At 31.3% G+C, this 20,588-nt stretch overlaps 1 protein-coding gene across 1 annotated transcript; it reads left to right on the top strand.

Moving 5' to 3' along the window:
• On the top strand, positions 1-17,379 carry LOC133332585 (uncharacterized). Its single transcript, XM_061540964.1, has 4 exons — positions 1-83; positions 16,275-16,606; positions 17,040-17,156; positions 17,230-17,379. Exons 1-4 carry the CDS (start codon positions 67-69, stop codon positions 17,373-17,375), a joined length of 612 nt encoding a protein of 203 aa, XP_061396948.1. The 5' UTR covers positions 1-66; the 3' UTR covers positions 17,376-17,379.
• The last annotated feature ends 3,209 nt before the right edge of the window (positions 17,380-20,588 follow it).

Below are 20,588 nucleotides of genomic sequence, written 5' to 3'. Positions count from 1 at the left end.
ACAAAGGCTGATATTTTTAATCAATTTTTTAACAAAGAAAACTAAATCAAAACTAAATCCAACAAAATGAAATTCTTTAACATGTGAGTGTTTGTAAAATTTTTATATATATAAATTATTAAAATAAATTAAGAAAAAAGCTAAAGTTAAAAGAAAAATTAAAGCATTGTCTAATGTTTGTGTCTTAAGTCCTTTGTTTTGTAAGCGAACAGAAAAGCAATGGAGTTAAAATTATTAAAAAAACGGGCTATTTTTATATTTTTGGGATAGAGGGGACAAGGAATTCCCCATGTCCCCTTACCACCCGCACAATTTTCCAATTTTTTAAAGGATATTTGACAAGCGTATATATATATACATATATATGTTTTCAGGGACCCAGAAATTCCTTCCTTTAGTATTTTTCACAATCACAAAATACAAAAAAATACTATTTTTTCATAGCATATCAGGTTGAATGTCCGCATATTTGTCTTGATGTTTAAATGTCGGTGGTATTTTAAAAAAATCCAATCTTAGGGAGGATTTTTTGATTTCTTTTTTTTTTGAAGAGTTACATTAATGGGTAACCTGATTGATTTTTTTATTTCTGTTTCCTCATGATTTTTTTTAAGTTCCCGCTATAGGGTATTCGTTAAAAAAGTATTTTGTTTAATTTTTAGAACTAATGGGCAAACTTTTTAAAAATAATAATCCATTTTTATTATTATTAATATTAGGGAATATTAAGGAAATCTCAAATACAATGTTTGTGGCCCAAATCGTTTGATCTGAAAACAAATAAAAATGCACGCCTGTTTGTAGCCATCGAAAAAGGTATTAAAAAAAACCTTTGCCAATTGGAAGCCTTTGAAAAAAAATATTTAAAAACTAGCTCTCGAAAAAAAATATTTAAAAGATTCACGCCTATATTGAAAAATGCACGTCTATTATTGGCCCCGAAAAAATATTAAAAATTTCCAGACCTTTTAAATCCATATTCATAGGATTTTTTTGAAAAAATATTTTTTGGAGAATAATTTTTTAATTGTATATTAAAATATATTGAAAATATCGATGACATATCAAAAAGTGGACCTATACCGAAATGTGTAAAAACGGATTATGTAAACCATAATATAAATTTCAGAAAATTTTAATGGGTAAATATACCCTCAGACTTATGGCTGATGAGGGTGTATACACTTTAACACGGTAAAAATGTGCCTCACCGAAATATTGGTTCTAGACCCCATGTTCCTTTGGACCAAATCCCTTTTCAGAAAATTTTGATTTCATTCAAACTTTGCCCATATTATTATTACTTCCAAACTTAGTTCAAATTCGAAGATGGGGAATATCGGTTCACTCCTTTTGGAACCTCCACACAGGGGCTATGCATAAATGCGGGCTATAGTTCATTATCGAACCTTACGTTCTAATTTTTTATCTCGCTATCCTCCGCTGGTGAAATTATTACAACAGAGTCTTAGAACCGTACTCAAAACGCAGAATAAATCATATAACTATTTTAATATAAAAAGTAGGTTATATGGGGACTACCCCAAAAAGGGGGCGAATATTAATAATTTTTGGTAGGGAGATTTGTTACCATATACGACTACAAAATACCAAATTGCAGCAAATTCGGTTGAAAACGTGCTCAAGAAGCCCAAAATACCGAAAATTAGGTAGTCCTCCTAAATGGGGGCTATCCGAAAAAATGGACCTATATTTATAATTTTTTGTGGAGACATTTAGTACCCAATAAGAACCCAATGTAGCAAATTTCAGCGAATTCAGTTAAAAAATGCGCTCAAGAACCCCCAAATACCGAAAATGGGGGATACCCTTATATGGGGGCTACCAGAAAAAGTGGACCTATATTTATAATTTATTGTGGAGACATTTAGTACCCACTAAGAACCCAATGTAGGAAATTACAGCGAATACAGTTAAAAAATGCGCTCAAAAAATTCCCTTATATGTGAGCTATGCCTAAACGTGGACCGTTGACCTGCCTGCAGACAAAAGACGACTCAATGCACAATGTGGGCTATCTATCTCAATTCGTTTAGAGGCTAAAGTGATTACAACAAACAGACGGACATGGCTATATCGTCATAGAATTTTACGCTGATCAAGAATATATATACTTTATAGGTTCGGAAATGATTATATCGATGAGTTACAAACGGAAAAACAAAATTAATATACCCTCTATACTATAAAAATATAATTATAACGGATTCACCATTCGATCAACATATTTTTTTTTTTGTCAAAGACCATTTGTAGGCAGGTACCAGAAGAAGCTGCCCTATAGATTCCAATTTCATATTTAATGTTTGGATGATTTTTAAATTTTGTTGGGTCTTGGGCAAAAATTCAAACATTCTAGACTCTCCGTTAGATTTGAACAAAAACAATATTTTTTAACTGTGTTTTTTTTTTGATTTATTAATTTTTTATTTTTTTTTAATTTAATATATTTTTTTTTGATTTTTTAATTTTGTTGGGTCTTGAGTCAAAATTCAAACATTCTAGACACAACAACATTTTTAACAGTTTTTTTATTTTTAATTTTTTTTATCAAAAAAAAACTTTATGGGACCCACATATTTTTTGGATTTTATATTTTGTTGGCTCTTTGCCAAAAGTTCAAACATTCTATCCTCTCCGTTAGACGATACGTTGGTAACCACAACAACATTTTTAACTGTATTTTATATTTTTTATTTATTTTTTTTAAGTAAAAAAATTCAACATTTTGGGACCCACATATTTTTTCTCATTATCTGGGCTTACCACCCCTTCACTTTAAATGTGCCAAATAATAAATAATCTTAAAGCCGTCTATAATGTATAGCTAAATAACAATTAGCTCTATTGTCCTAAAGGGCAATGGACAACATTAAAAGATTTACATAAAGCACTTGTCATTGCTGTTGTTGTTTTTGTTTTTCTTATTCTTCTTCTCCTTGTAATTATGAACAATTTATCGATCACTTGAGGTTTCGATTAACTGACCAGAAATCTCAACTTTTCTCTGGGGCCATAATGTGTCATTTTTGATTATAAATTACAATAACATAAAAAAGAAACAATAACAACAAAAAGGTTGCAGCAGCAGCAACAAGACCAAAAGGCAAAAACTCTAACTGATCTTTCAAGGTCGTTTGGATCAACTTTTAGAGAAGTGTCAATCACACACATACATACCTATGTATGTATACATATGTATATGCATAAATGTATGATAAAGGCATGCGTGTACTAAATGGTCAATTGGTGTCTTTTCTTCTTCTTCTTCGTCGTCTTGACAATGCAGATGTTTGATGGCAAAACAAAGTTGTTGTTGTTGTTGTGTGGACCTCTTGATGTACCATTTGGCTGCTGGGCCATTGGCTTGAGTCAAAGCTGCCGGTGTTCCACCATTACCATTATATACATACATATTTTCGTTATTTATAACTTGATATTTGGGTTCTTGTTGTATGTGTGTGTGAGCCTTAGGTTTTTTTTGTTAATAAGTGACACCAAAAAATAAAAAAAAACATAAAATCATTTAAATAAAAAAACCCACTATCAAGGATTTATTTTTTTGGATTGGTTTCTTTTGAAAAAAAACTTGCTTTAAACGATTATTGATCGTTGCAGACCAAGAATGGTAATATTTATTTATTTTTTTTTAGATAAAAAAATATTAAATTAACAGCAATATGAATTTATGTATATAAAACTTGACTTATATATACAAATCACAACATGATCACATGTTATATTTTGCTAACTTGAATTTGAGAAGAAGAAAAAAAAAATACAACAACAAACAGATACAATAAAATATAAAACCATGAATTCAAAACCATTTTATGGCACTAAAAACTATTTAGATTAATTATCAAGCGTTAGTATGAAATTTGATTATGATTTCAAATTTAATTATGTTTTCAAATCTATAGTTTTTTTTTATAAAAACAAATATTATTGTTTTATGACAAGAAAAAAAGAAATAAATTAACTCAAATAAAGCTTTGATGATTTTTTTTTTTTCAAATCAAATATTATAAAAAAATATATGAGGGATTTTTTTACATATAAACAAATTTTATTTTCTACATATAAACAAATGCTGAGTTATTTTGGCTAATTGGAAAATATCATCCTAAATATCTTATTCAGCAATGCCTAAAAACTTTTTTCCCATTGGAAATATTTTTTTTCTCAGTAACTAAGGATTTTTCCAATAGGAAAATGACTAGAGAAATTTGTTGTATAGGAACAAGTTGACTTATTTCGTCCCAGGACGAATCCTATTGAAATTGGGAAAAATCGGTTCAGATTTATATATAGCTCCCATATATATATATATATATATATATATATACCATAGTCCCTATATACCTTTCGATTTGCACGAAATTTGGTGACCATAGTCCCTATATATAGCCTTATATATTGCACGAAATTTGCCATAATGTACTGAATTAAGATTAGAGTGATGTATGTCTGCTAAGTTTCGTGAAAATCGGTTCCGGTTTAGATATAGCTTCCATATATAATTTCGTCCGATTTAATGTAAATGTTGCACCAAAGTCCCTATATATCTTTCGATTTCCATAAAATTTTGCAAAGGGTACTGAATTAGGTCTAGAATGATGTCTGCCAAGTTTTGTGAAAATCGGTTTGGCTTTACATATTGCTCCCATATATAGTTTCGTCCGATTTTATGTTAATGGTGCACCAAAGCCCCTATATATCTTTCGATTTGCACGAAATTTGGCATAACATACTGAATTGAGCCTTGAGTGATGTCTGCCAAGTTTCCTGAAAATCGGTTCAGATTTAGATATAGCTCCCATATATATTTTCGTCCGATTTAAGGTAAATGGTGTACCAAAGTCCCTATATATCTTTCGATTTGCACGAAATTTGTCACAGCGTAATGAATTAGGAGTAGAATGATGTGTGTTATGTTTCCTAAAAATCGGTTCAGATTTATATATATAGCTAACATATATATTTTCGACCGATTTAATGTAAATGGTGGACCAAAGTCCCTATATATCTTTCGATTTGCACATTTTTATATAGTCTGGAATTTTTTATATTGATCTTTCTTTATTGCAGAAAAAAGCTTGGATTTTTTAAGAAATATTAAGAAAAATAGGGTGGATTATTTTTAAATATATTATCATTATTTGTTCAATTTATTATTGAACACCAAACTATTTGTATTTTATGTTTTTATTTATTTATTTTTAATATCTGTTATTTTTCGCCATCCATGTTAGCCGTACAAAAAAAAAAAAAAAATCCATCATCACTTTGCCAAGAATGCTCCAAAGCTCTTTAAAAGGACAAGGGTCATTTTCCCATACTAGAAGTTTCCATTGTGTTCATGGGGCTTCATTTCATTCATTCATTGTTTGGAGTTTGCTGGCTTCTCTGGTGTTGCTGTTGTTGTTGTCTAACTTGTTTTTGTTGTCATGAACGACTAGAGTAGTTGTTTTTTCTCCTTCTTGTTGTCGTTGTTGCTAATTTATTGAGGAAATTCTGTATTTGACGTTAGAAAAAAAGACGAATGTGTAAAGGTTAAATATTACATCATCGAAATAAGTAGTGTATTTTTTCTATTTCTTTAATAGAAATATTTAATTGCAGGTAATAATTGGATATTTTACAATTCAAGTTGCCACAATTACCTTCGGATTTAATTTCTACAAACTATGTTTGAATTGAAGGACAAATTATAACATCTTCCCAAAAAATAAAAATCCGCAATATCAAAAAAATCTTCATAAAATTGCCAAGAGTATTAATTGCCATTTTATAACACAAAATGTTCATTTTTTGCCAAAAAAGTCGAAACATTAAACAAAAGACTTAAGGCAAAAACATGTCTTAGATTTACATCTCCTCCGTTACCAACATGAAGATGTGTATACGGATGTTATTGTTATTAGACGACACACCCTCTCAACTAATTACAAAAAAAAAATGTTCAAAACATGGTTAATCAAAATGTTATTGACCTAAATCGAAATGATGGATCATCTGCCTGAGATTTTTTTCTAATTGAGTTCAAATAATAAAAATTCGCTAATTAATTACTTCATCATAGGTAATTATTTTTTGTTTTCAAAATGTTATCGAAGAAGATAAATACGCCTTTGCAGATTTCATAACAAATTTTAAATTTAGTTTGAAGTACACCGATATAACTGAAAGGAATTTCAAATAAATACAGGGTGTGGCATTTTTTTTAATATGTAATTTTCATTAATTTATTTTTAAGAAATTTTTTACCATTTTTTTGGGGACGTACCAAAAGGAGTGGATCCATATTTACCAATATCTATACTTTGATAATTCCTTAAACAAATTTGGTAATTCCTTAAAATATTTTAACCAGTAAGGAAAGTAGTAAAGTCGGACTGGGTCGACTATATGATACCCTTCACCCTTTGGGTATATTCTACATATGTATCCTAACAGACATCGTCTTTTCGAAGAAACATTGACATGAAATTGAACGGACTTAAATATGCGATCTTTATCTATAAGTATCGTAAACCGACTAACATCAATCCCAATCAAATTTCGTGGAAATTGATGGAAATATAGAGGCTTCGGTGCATTTTTTAACTTAAAACCGATCAAAATATATATGGGAGCTCTATCTAAATCTGAACCAATATTCTCGAAACTTAGCACACATCATTATAGACTCAATTCAGTACGCTATGCCAAATTTCGTGCAAATCGAAAGAGATATAGGGACGTTGGTGCATCATTAACCTTAAATCGTACGAAAATATATATGGAAGCTATATATAAATCTGACCCGATTTTCACGAAACTTACCACACATCATTCTAGGCTCAATTCAGTACTCTATTCCAAATTTCGTGCAAATCGAAAGATATATAGGGACTCTGGTGAATAATTTACTTTAAATCGGACGAAAATATATATGGGAGCTATATCTAAATCTTAACCGATTTTCTTGAAACTTAACACACATCATTCTAGACCTAATTCATTACGCTGTGCCAAATTTCGTGCACATCGAATGATATATAGGGACTTTGGTGCACCATTTACCTTAAATCGGACGAAAAAATATATGGGAGCTATATCTATTTCTGAACCCATTTTCACAAAACTTAGCACACATCATTCTGGACCTAATTCAGTACTCTATGCCGAATTTTGCACGAGCAAATGGAATGATTTTCAGGGACTTTGGTGCACCAATTACCTAAAATCGGCGAATCTATATATGGGAGCTATATCTAAGTCTGAACCGATTTTTCCCAATTTCAATAGGGTTCGTCCTTGGGCCAAATAAATGAGCTGTGCCAAATTTCATCAAATTCGGATTAGAAATGCGACCTTTACTTTGTTTATAATTTAACATCTACAGACGGACGGGCGGACATGCATAAATGGACTCAGAAAGTGATTCTAGACATATTCTCAAAAGGAACCATGGGTCTATCTCGATTCCTTTTGTCTGTTACATGCTTCATATTTTTATAAAAAAATCCAGTCTTTGGAAATTCTTCAAAAAAGATTTTCGATACAATTTTAGTTTAGTTGTTTGGTTATAAACAAAAGACTTAAGACACAAGCACTACTCCATAATGAAAGTCATGTCTTTCGATTACACACACACCCCCACACACCTAACAAATGTATGTAAATTTCGAATGTGATTTAATGTTGATGACCCAAATCGTGAAAAACGCTAAAAAAAATATTCGATTTTGAATTTATTTCAAATAGTGGTAAATAATAAAAAAAATGGGTCACTACGTGGACCCAATGTAGCTCCACTTTCCACTTTGTATTACACAGTCAAAGTTATGTATTACACTGGATTACAAATTGTCTTTCTCTGGCATCAATTGCTGTTTAACGGTTACCATTTAGTCACGTTTTCGAAACGTGACTGTTTTACAAAAAATCCATGGGAATGGGATGATACCAAAAAAAAAAAACTCACACCTCAACTCCCTATTTTGTATTCATTGGCAGCAATGATTTCTATTATTTTTTAGGATGATTTTTATCACCCTCGATTTCTGGTGAATTCGAAACATGATTGTTGTGTGTTTTTTCTATTTTTTTTTCAATCTTGTTGTCGTTATTATATAACACTGCTAATATGAATATTTGCAATTATGCTTTGTCACATGATGATTGAATAATGAAATCAAGGTCTTATCTGGTTAATGGGTTTGTTATTTGTTTTGTTGTTTTTCTTATAAGACAAAACTCCCGCCTTGCAAAAACGTGATTTTAGAAACAAAAGACTTAAGACACATACAGCCAAGCATCTGGGGTTTCTGTTCAATTCTACAACCACCCTTACCTACCAGACATACTAGAATTGCAAGTTTTTTTTTCTTTATTTCATGTCTAAAACGGGATGGTAGAAATGTTATACAACAGCTAATAAGAAAAAAAATAATAAATAAAATAAAAATAGCTTCCGCCTTATTGTTGGCTAACACATTCAGCTTCTAATGCAAATTGCTATGGACACGTTTTTCCATTAGTCAATTCTGGGAATCAATTTTTTTTTTTAAATATTAAAAAAAATATCTGTTGTTGCTTTTTTGGTTCTGGAGGCGATTTTCTTCTTCTTCTTCTACACCTTCTCGAAGCAAAATTTGCTATTTTGCGGTTTTTATTTCTATTGGAGAGAAACAAAAAAACCGCAAATAACCCAACCTGTTTCTTGAAATGCCATTTAATGTCAGAATGCTATAGGCAAGCGACAGCAGACAACATTTGGAGTGGATTATAATAAAATATATTTTTTGGGGATTTTTATTTTTTTTTATTTGTTGTGAAATATATTATTTTTGAAGAGTAGAATTAGTTGTCGTGAAATCGAAATTCGATATAGAATTAATTATTATTTATGATGGCGCTGTGATATTTAATAGAAATTAATAAAAAAATGCGGATTATGTTTCGACACAATTCTGGAAATAATTTGAAATATTAGAAATCAATAACTGAAGCACAAAATGAATATTGAAAGATTTAAGAAACAAACGTCATATTTTAAAAAAAATTATATTCAAAAAATTAAAAAAAAATAATATTAAAGATTAAAGAAAATATGTTTTCAAAGAATTTACAAGGCGTGGATTTTAAAAAATATTTTTTAATAAGGCGTGGATTTAAATTTTTTTTAATAAGACGTGGATTTTTTAAAAATATTTTTTTTTAATAAGGCGTGGACTTTTTAAAAATATTTTTTTTAATAAGGCGTGGATTTTTTATAAATATTTTTTTTAATAAGGCGTGGATTTTTTTAAAAATATTTTTTTAATATTTTTTGAAGGTCCTTCTCACAGGCGTGGATTTTTTTAAAAATATTTTTTTTAATAAGGCGTGGATTTTTTAAAAATATTTTTTTTAATAAGGCGTGGATTTTTTAAAAATATTTTTTTATAAGGCGTGAATTTTTTAAAAATATTTTTTTTATAAGGCGTGAATTTTTTAAAAATATTTTTTTATGCAGCTGCTACTATAAGGCGTGAATTTTTTAAAAATATTTTTTTATGCAGCTGCTACTATAAGGTGTGGATTATCTAAAAATATTTTTTTATAAGGCGTGGATTTTTAAAAAAAAAATTATTATAAGGCGTGGATTTAAAAAAAAAAAAAAATATTATAAGGCGTGGATTTAAAAAAAAAAAAATTATTATAAGGCGTGGATTTTTTAAAAAGATTTTTTTTAATAAGGCGTGGATTTTTTAAAAATATTTTTTTAATAAGGCGTGGATTTTTATAAATATTTTTTTTAATAAGGCGTGGATTTTTAAAAATATTTTTTTTAATAAGGCGTGGATTTTTATAAATATTTTTTTTTAATAAGGCGTGGATTTTTTAAAAATATTTTTTTAAAAAATTTACAAGGCGAGGATATTTTAAAAATAATTTTTTAAAAAATTTACAAGGCGAGGATTTTTTAAAAATATTTTTTTAAAAAATTTACAAGGCGAGGATTTTTTAAAAATATTTTTTCTTTTAAATTTACAAGGCGAGGATTTTTTTAAAAATATTTTTTGGGCTCTATAAGAGGTCCAGCAAATGCGTGGATTTTTTAAAAACATTTTTTCTTTTAAATTTACAAGGCGAGGATTTTTTAAAAATATTTTTTCTTTTAAATTTACAAGGCGAGGATTTTTTAAAAATATTTTTTCTTTTAAATTTACAAGGCGAGGATTTTTTAAAAATATTTTTTCTTTTAAATTTACAAGGCGAGGATTTAAAAAAAAACATTTTTTAACCAAATACAAAGAGTGGATTTTTTAAAAAAAATGTTTAATGTTTTTTTTTTAATTTTTGTTATCGTTTTGCATTTACCATTTATTTCCAACAATTAACCAATCACCCCCATGACCAATGTGAAAAAAATTAAGGCTAATATTTTTTTTCTTTTGCCATTATGGCCACCAATAAATCTTTGGACTTTGTTTTATAATAATAATATTGGCAATAAATTTTCGTGATCATAAGTTGAGTTCAAATTCACAAACACAAAAATGGGCTAAAAATAACTTAACACCAAGTTTAACAGAACCAGTAGCCGCTGCAGCAACAGCGCCCAGACAGCTGAGTCTTAACAACTCTTAAGAATTTCATTAAAATCGATTATAAAATAGTTTTTTTCTTTCTGTCGAACCATAAAGAAACTGGCAACAGAAGTTTCTGTGAATATCTTTAGAAATACTTTGTAAGTAATGTGTGTAATGTAAATGAAAGTGGCAAAAGCCGTTGGGTACTAGTTGTGATACTACTAGAACTAATGAGTCAAATTTGGTACTAAAAAATATTAAAAACAAATCCACGCCTAATAATGACCCAAAAAAAAAATATTTAAAAAAAAATCCACGCCTAATAATGACCCAAAAAAAAAATATTTAAAAAAAATCCACGCCTAATAATGACCCAAAAAAAAATATTTAAAAAAATCCACGCCTAATAATGACCCAAAAAAAAATATTTAAAAAAATCCACGCCTAATAATGACCCAAAAAAATATTTAAAAAAATCCACGCCTAATAATGACCCAAAAAAAAAATATTTAAAAAAATCTACGCCTATTAATCACTCTTGAAAATGACCTTTAAAAATGGTCCTATTAATGGCCCTTGAAAAAATATTAAAACAAAATACACGCCTATATATGGTCCACGCCTATTAATGGCCCTTGAAAAAATATTTAAAAAAATCCACGCCTATATATGGTCGACGCCTATTAATGGCCCTTGAAAAAATATTTAAAAAAGATCGACGCCTATATATGGTCCACGCCTATTAATGGCCCTTGAAAAATATTAAAAAAAATCCACGTCCATTAATGGCCCTTGAAAAATATAAAAAAAAAATTAAAAAAAAATCCACGCCTATATATGGTCTACGCCTATTAAAGGCCCTTGAAAAAATATTTAAAAAAAATCCACGCCTATATATGGTCAACGCCTATTAAAGGCACTTGAAAAAATATTTAAAAAAATCCACGCCTATATATGGTCCACGCCTATTAATGGCCCTTGAAAAAATATTTAAAAAAAAAATCCACGCCTATTAATGGCCCTTGAAAAAATATTAAAAAAAATCCGCGCCTATTAATGGCCCTTGAAAAAATATTTAAAAAAAATCCACGCCTATTAATGGCCCTTGAAAAAATATTAAAAAAAAATCTACGCCTATTAACGACTCTTGAAAATGACCTATATAGGGTTCACGCCTATTAATGGCCCTTGAAAAAATATTTTAAAAAAATCCACGCCTATATATGGTCGACGCCTATTAATGGCCCTTGAAAAAATATTTAAAAAAAATCGACGCCTATATATGGTCCACGCCTATTAATGGCCCTTGAAAAATATTAAAAAAAATCCACGTCCATTAATGGCCCTTGAAAAAATATCGAACAAAACTCCACGCCTATATATGGTCTACGCCTATTAAAGGCCCTTGAAAAAATATTTAAAAAAATCCACGCCTATATATGGTCAACGCCTATTAAAGGCACTTGAAAAAATATTTAAAAAAAATCCACGCCTATATATGGTCCTCGCTTATTAATGGCCCTTAAAAAAATGTTTAAAAAAAATCCACACCTATATATGGTCCTCGCCTATTAATGGCCCTTGAAAAAATGTTTAAAAAAAATCCACGCCTATATATGGTCCACGCCTATTAATGGCCCTTGAAAAAATATTTAAAAAAATCCACGCCTCTTCTGGACACTTCAACAAAAGCCCACGCCTATTTTGGACACTTCAAAAAATATTTTTCAAAAATCCCCGCTTCTGTTGACACAAACTTTTGTGTCAATCGGACAAACATTAGGAGTTTGATACAACATTTACCTTTAATCGGACGAAAATATATATGGGAGCTATATCTAGATCTGAACCGATTTTCACAAAACCTAACACACATAATTCTAGACTTAATTTAATGCGCTATACAAAATTTCGTGCAAATCGAATGATTTTCAGTAACTTTGGTGCACCATTTACCTTAAATCGGACGAAAATATATATGGGAGCTATATCTAAATCTGACCCGATTTTTACGAAACTTAGCACACATCATTCTAGGCTTAATACAGTACGCTGTGCCAAATTTCGTGCAAATCGAAAGATTTATAGTGACTTTGGTGCATCATTTACATTAAATCGGACGAAAATATATATGGGAGCTATATGTAAATCTGAACGGATTTTCACAAAAAATAACATACATCGTTCTAGACTTAATTCAGTACGCTGTACCAAATTTCGTGCAAATCGAAAGATATTTAGGGACTTTGGTGAACCATTTACCTTAAATCGGACGAAAATATATATGGGAGCTATCTAAATCTGAACCGATTTTCACGAAACTTAACGCACATCATTCTAGACTTAATTCAATGCGCTATACCAAATTTCGTGCAAATCGAAAATATATAGGGACTTTGGCGGACCATTTACCTAAAATCGGGCGAAACTATATATGGGAGCTATATCTAAATCTGAACCGGTTTTCTCGAAACTTGGCACACATCATTCTAGACTTAATTCAATTCACTATGCCATATTTCGTGGAAATCGGATCATATTTAGGGACTTTGGCATACCATTTACCTAAAATCGAGGGAAGCTATATATGGGAGCTATATATAAATCTAAACCGATTTTCACGAAACTTAGCACACATCATTCTAGACCTCATTTAGTGCGCTATACCAAATTTCGTGCAAATCGAATGATATATAGATACTTTGGTCCACCATTTACATTAAATCGGACGAAAATATATATGGGAGCTATATCAAAATCTGAACCGATTTTTCCCAATTTCAATAGGGTTCGTCTTTGGACCAAATAAGTGAGCTGTGCCAAATTTCATTCAAAACGGATCATAAATGCGACCTGTACTTTGTTTACAATTTAACATGGACAGACAGACGACTTAGAAAGTGATTCTATGCATATTCTCAAAGGGAACCATGTGTCTATCTCGTTTCCTTTTGCCTGTTACAAACATATGCACAAAGACATAATACCCTGTACCACAGTGTGGTGAAGGTTATAAAAATCCACGCCCCTGTTGGATACTTGAAAAAAATATTTTAAAAAATCCACGCCTTTGTTAGGTCCTTGAAAAATATTTCAAAAAAAAAATCCAGGCCTTCAAAATTAAATTTTCCAATCCCTTATTAGTTCCATGCCCCCTAAGGTATATTGATTATTATATTGTAAATAAATTGCAATATCCATATAGACATATCTATATACATATGTGGACTTAAGCTAACTGTAAATAAAGAAAAACAAACAACAAAAAAACTTAACTATGGTGTTGTTATGCATATTTACCACAGGTTGTTTGTAACTCTCACACACATGACTATATATACACCTGTGTATGAACGTGTGTGTGTGTTTGGAGATTAGTATTTCTTACAGCTTGATTAAGTACGTAAAGTATTATGAATATTTGTTATTATTATTGCTGTTGTTTTTGTATTTTTTGCAAAATATGCAGTTAGATTCTGTTCAATCAAATAGCTGGCCATTTACTTTGGCTGACTCTCTGACAGGCATAACCGGTTCTTTTGGCTGAATTTGTTGTTCGGTTGAATTTGAATTTTTGCATAATACTTTGCCACATGGCTATGGGCATTTGAAGTGCAGTGGAGTGCAGATTTGAACACCTAATAATAATCTCCAAAGACAGAACCAAGACGGTCAGATTTAATGACCAAGACGGCAGAGCAACAGACAGACGGACTCATAGTCATGTGCTATGGTGGTTGTTGTCTTCATAGGTATTAAGAAAGCTCCAGAGAGGTGTTGGCTGTGGCGTTGCAGAGATTGCGGAACGCAGCTGAGCCGCTCTTGTCAATGTTGACGTCAACAGTTTTTTGTTTTTGTTTTTTTTCTTTGCTGTTAAAAAAAAAAACGAGATTACATTTGGTGTGTAGTGTGTTTTCGAAACGTCCTTGAGTAATCAAATTGAATTGTTGTTGTATTGTAACTATTTATTGGAAAGGACTTGTGTGACAGAAAGCAAGCAACAACAAGCACACGCACTTTTGCACAGAAAACCCCTGCCAACAACAAAGCCGGTATAGTTTTGTTTTGCTTCATCATGTTTGTGTCTTAAGTCTTTTGTTATACTCAAGGAGGACTTGTTAATGGTTTCCTTATTTCTTTTTTTTTAATTAAATGTAAATTCTTAAAAACCATCGGAGATAAAATGAAACAGGTTCGAAGGCATGTCAGACAATGGGGAAAATATGGAACAAATTTTTGAAAGGATGATATCTTTATATGGGTCATGTTTGTGTCTTAAGTCTTTTGTTTTTGTTTGCTCAAGGTAGACTGGATATGATGGCATAGTTTTTAATTGCAGAGGGACTTTTTGGAAACGTCTCAATATAAAGAATGCAAAGACCAGCAGGTGGATATTTTCAAAAAATGTTAAAAAATACATTTCTTAAAGATATTAATAAGTCAATTTTTTCCTATACTTTTTTTAATTCCACGCCATGTTTTTTATACCCTTCATTCACCACACTGTAGTACATGGTATTATGTCTTTGTGCATATATTTTAACAGGCAAAAGGAAACGACATAGACATATGGTTCCTTTTGAGAATATGCATAGAATCACTTTCTGAGCCGATTTATGCATGTCCGTCCTTCCATTTGTAAATGGTAAATAGTAAACAAAGAACAGGTCGCATTTATGATCCGATTTGGATGAAATTTGGCACAAATCAATTATTTGGCCCAAATCAATTATTTGGCCCAAAAATCGGTTCTGATTTAGATACAGCTCCCATATATATTTTCGTCCGATACATGCAGCAAAGTTCCTATATATCTTTCGATTTGCAGGAAATTTGGCATAGAGTACTGAATTGAGTCCAGAATGACGTGTGCCAAGTTTCGAGAAAATCGGTTCAGATTTAGATATAGCTGCCATATATATTTTCGTCCGATTTAAAGTAAATGTGACACCGAAGTTCCTATCTATCTTTCGATTTATACGAAATTTGGTGTAGCGCATTGAATTGAGCCTAGAATTACATATGCCAAATTACGAGAAAATCGGGTCAGATTTATATATAGCTCCCATATATATTTTCGTCCGATTTAAGGTAAATGTGGCACCAAAGTTCCTATATATCTTTCGATTTGCACGAAATTTGGTATAGAGTACTGAATTAGGTCCGGAATGATGTATGCCAAGTTTCGAGAAAATCGGGTCAGTTTTATATATAGCTCCCATATATATTTTCGTCCGATTTTATGTAAATGGCGCTCCAAAGTCTCTATATATCTTTCGATTTTCACACAATTTGGTATAGCGCATTGAATTGAGTATAGAATTACATATGCTCAGTTTCGTGAAAATCTGGTCAGATTTATATATAGCTCCCATATATATTTTCGTCCGATGTTATGTAAATGGTGCACCATAGTATTTTTTTTTAAATCCACGTCATGCAAATTCTTAAAAAAAAATCCTTACCTACGCCTTAAAAATTTTTTTAAAAATAGCTCACATATATATTTTCTTCCACATTTTATGTAAAAAAATCACAAATTTTTTAAAAATTCTTTGTGTATTCTCTTGTAAATATATATATGCCCTTTGCCTAAAAATATGCACCACTTTTTGAAATTTGATACATAACTTAATTTTTTGTTAACCCCATACTAATTATTTGTGTTTTTGTTGTTTTTCATTATAGCACCCTACTTTTTGTTATCCTCGCTTTGGCCTGCTGCTTGAGCACAACATTGGCTGATGAACCCAAACGTGGCCTGAGACGTCCACCAGGTAAATTGACAAAGACCTCAACAACCACCGCCAATCCCACAGAAGAAGAAGAAGGTGATTATCCCGAAAATGCTGAGGAGGCCCAAGAAGGTGAAGGTGAACCCGAGGAAGCCGATGTCTCAACTACCACCACAACAACAGAGGCACCCAAACGTATTGGACCCGTGATTCGTCCATTCCGTTCGAATGATGATTTCTTGAACTCGTTGAAACGCCGTCAAATGAATGCCAAGAAAGCAAAGGGTAAGTTAGGGGAGAGAGGGGGTGAAATGGTAAAAAAAATAAAATCAGTTAATCAGGTGCCTATTTTTAGGCAATATTTCTCTATTATTTCAAGTAGCTAGAATGTGGCCAAACGAAGTTTTATAATCCAAAACTTCGTTTGGCCACAATCTATCTACTTGAAATAATAGAGAAATATTGCCTAAAAATAGGCACCACTTTTTGAAATTTATTAAATATTCTCCATGGCATTCGATTTATAAATTTTAATTTTTATTTTATACTATGTATTTGAGAAAAAAATTTGATTATTAGCCCAAAATCTACCATTTTAAAATAATTAAAAAATATATACCCTAAAAGTAGGCATCACATTTTGAAATTATTAAAATATGTATACTCATATACCTACGATTTATTTTTATTTTAAATTGTATTTATTTATTTTTTTTAGCTGAAAAACCAGCCCCCAAGCCCAAAGCCCCCGTCAACCATGACTCCGATGATGGCGAAGAAGAAGCTGCACCAGCTGCCCCCGCTCCCAAGGGTTTCAGCAAACCCAACTCAGCTTGTAAGTATTCAGATATAATAATTATTAATTTAAAATACAAATTATCAACCTATTTTTCTCCTTTTCCTTTCAGTGAGCCGTAACCGCAAGGCTGGCAAGCCCACAAAACCCGAACCCGTCGAACAGGAGCAAACTGAGGAAGCTGATGCCGAACCTAAAGAAGAAGCTAAACCCAAACGTCCATTGGCCGGTCGTTTAGCCTTAAGGAAACGTAACTAAAATGTTACAACAAACACACTCACACACACACGCACTTTGTACTAAGTCCTATATTCTCCCGCCTCAAATCCTTTCCTGTGTTTTCCCCTCTCTCTTTCCTCAATGTAGTGTGTAGCATCATTTTGAACCTATGTCCTTAGTTTAAGTAAAATAAATGTTTGTCTACTCCACTACCCCCTCCTTAATTTTTCACACATCCGATATGTTACCTATTTGTTTTTAGTTTGTTCCGCTCCCCCTCCAGTTGTCTTCTTCGTCTATGTCTTTGAAATATATTGTGTTATAATATTATTTTTTATATTATATAAATATTTTTTATTTTGTATATATTTTTTTCTTTTATTTTTTGTAAACCAACCACAAATGAAATAAATTGAAATAATTTTTAAAAAAATGATTTTTAATTTTTTTGGTTTTTGATGGAATTCAAACTAAATTTTGGATTAAAAATATATTTTTTATATATTTGAATATATAATAAAAAATTAAATGTAAATTCTTAAAAGCCAGCCGAAATAAATGAAGCCGATTCGAACGCATGTCAGACAGTGAGAATATATGGAACAAATTTTGAAAGGATGAAATTTTTATATGTGTCATGTTTGTGCCTTAAGTCTTTTGTTTAGCTCAAGGTGGACTGGATATGTAGTATACCCTTCACCACAGGGTATTATGTCTTAGTGCATGTGTATTTGTAACAGGCAAAAGGAATGAATATAGTCACATGGTTTCTTTTGAGAATATGCACAGAATCGCTTTCTAAGTCGATGTATGCATGTCCGTCCGTCTGTAGATGTTAAATTGTAAACAAAGTACATGTCGCATTTATCATCCGATTTGGATGAAATTTGGCAAAAGACACTTATTTGGCCCAAGGACAAACCCTATTGAAATTGAAAAAAAAGAAAATCGGTTCTGATTTAAATATAGCTCCCACATATAATTTCGTCCGATTTAAGGTAAATGGTGCACCATAGTCCCTATATATATTTCGATTTGCACGAAATTTGGCATGGCGTACTAAATTAAGCCCGGAATGATGTGTGTTAAGTTTCGAGCAAATCGGTTCAGACTTGCATATAGCTCCTTTATATACTTTCGTCCGATTTTATGTAAATTTGATTTTATGTAAATTTGACATAGAGTACTGAATTAGGTCCAGATTGATATGTGCTAAGTTTCGTGAAAATCACTGCAGATTTAGATATAGCTCCCATATATATTTTCATCCGATTTTATGTAAATGGTGCAACAAAGTCCCTATATATCTTTCGATTTGCACGAAATTTGACATAGCGTACTAAATTAAATCCAGAATGATGTGTTCTACGTTTCGAGAAAATCGGTTGAGATCTAGATATAGCTCTCATATATACTTTCGTCCGATTTTATGTAAATGGTGCGCCATAGTCCGATTTGCACGAAATTTGGCACAGCGTACTGAATAAAGTCTAAGTTTTGGGAAAATCGGTTCAGATTGAGATATAGCTCCCATGTATATTTTCTTCCGATTTAAAGTAAATGGTGCACCAAAGTCCCTATATATCTTTCGATATGCACGAAATTTGGCATAGGGTACTGAATTATGTCTAGAATGATGTGTGCTAAGTTTGGTGAAAACCGGTTCAGATACAGATATCGCTCCCATATATATTTCCGTCCGATTTTATGTAAATGGTGCACAATAGTTCGATTTGCACGAAATTTGGGAAAAGTTACTGAATTATGTCTAGAATGATGTGTGCTAAGTTTGGTGAAAACCGGTTCAGATACAGATATCGCTCCCATATATATTTTCGTCTGATTTTATATTAACGGTGCAGATTTAGATATAGCATAACTTCCATATATAATTTCGACCTATTCATGTTTATTGTACGCCAAATAATCAATTGGTCTGTTCCCGTACTGCAAGAATCTACTAATTTTTACTATTTTTTCTGATATCATAAAGGAAAATTTGTTATCGTAGTAAAAAATTGCACATTCTTGCAGGTTCTGGAACAGACCAAATGTGTGCCTGAATGATATTACATTTTGAACAGTGAAGCATACCAAATAGCGCGTGTAAAGTTTGCTTGAAATCTATTTAAAAAATTTTGGAATAGGTTGCAGAATGGCATGTGTTGGGATTGATGTTAGTCGGATATAAAGAGCGCATATTTAAGTTCGTTCAATTTCATGTCAATGTTCCTTCGAAAAGGCGACGTCTGTTAGGATACATATGTGCAGAATATACCCAAAGTGGTGAAGGGTATCATATAGTCCGCCCAGTCCGACTTTGCTACTTTCTTTACTGTTTTTTTTTTTTTTTTTTTGAGAGTGTCCCTTTCAAGGCGCAAAATCTTTCAATTTTAAACCAGTGGTTTAAAACTGAAATTGCTGCATTAAAAAAGCTAACTGTAAAAGGTTTTCATGTACTCCATGTGTAAACTCATGCTTGACATACTGTATATATTCTGTAGTAAATAATCAGGAAAAATTTCCTCTTTTCATCGGTGAATATTTGTTTTATACATCTCATATCCAAATACAACCATTAAGTAAGGGATTTTTTTATAATTTACCAAATTACTTGGTTCGTGTATAGAATATGGGATATTTCCATAATTTCAAAATAATTCTAATCGCCTTGTTATATTATATGCTGAAATTGGTTCGTGTGTTAGCGAAGTGAAGCACCAATTCGCCGTATTGTAAGCACCTAGTAAGTGTTATATCTCAATATAACACTTGCTTATTGTTATATGAATCCAATAGTACACTAGGCGTCGCTAATACATTCTTTTTTTGAAGAGGGTTTGTGAAAACGTTAAATTTTTATTATAAAGGAATTTTGTGAGGGAAATTTTGTGGTGAGACCGAATGTTACACAAATTCAAGGCATACAGTTGAATGTCTAGAGTATAGTAGATAGTATAGACCCACTACATATAGAATTGAATTGACAATCCTTTTTACGCATTTTTTCACTTATCGGAAGGTAGGTCACATATCTCTGTAATATGTCTAAAATTATTGGCGCCCAACGTTAACAGTATCGTTACCTAAGTGTGGCCGCCATATACCTTTGCAGAACGGAAACACTGGAAGAAGACTTATGCCCCGATACGAGCTAGGATCATTCGTTATCCGATCAGGTGGCTTTAATAATATTACTCGAACACACTTATAGGCACACGAGAAGTTGTTGTAAAAGTTCGGCTGGAACCA

This window comes from Musca vetustissima, unplaced genomic scaffold (genome assembly GCF_032173495.1).
Source record: "Musca vetustissima isolate MV318-11 ecotype Yass unplaced genomic scaffold, APGP_CSIRO_Mvet_v1 utg539, whole genome shotgun sequence".
NCBI lineage: Eukaryota > Metazoa > Arthropoda > Insecta > Diptera > Muscidae > Musca > Musca vetustissima.
The sequence above is the reverse complement of the archived record's forward strand: the minus strand, read 5'-3'. Positions and strand labels throughout refer to the sequence as shown.

Bases quoted from the DNA above. Each gene is read 5' to 3' on its own strand.
- LOC133332585 (XM_061540964.1), top strand. The intron at 16,607-17,039 runs GTAAGTTAGGGG...TATTTTTTTTAG, and splicing joins GAATGCCAAGAAAGCAAAGG to CTGAAAAACCAGCCCCCAAG. The intron at 17,157-17,229 runs GTAAGTATTCAG...TTTTCCTTTCAG, and splicing joins CAGCAAACCCAACTCAGCTT to TGAGCCGTAACCGCAAGGCT.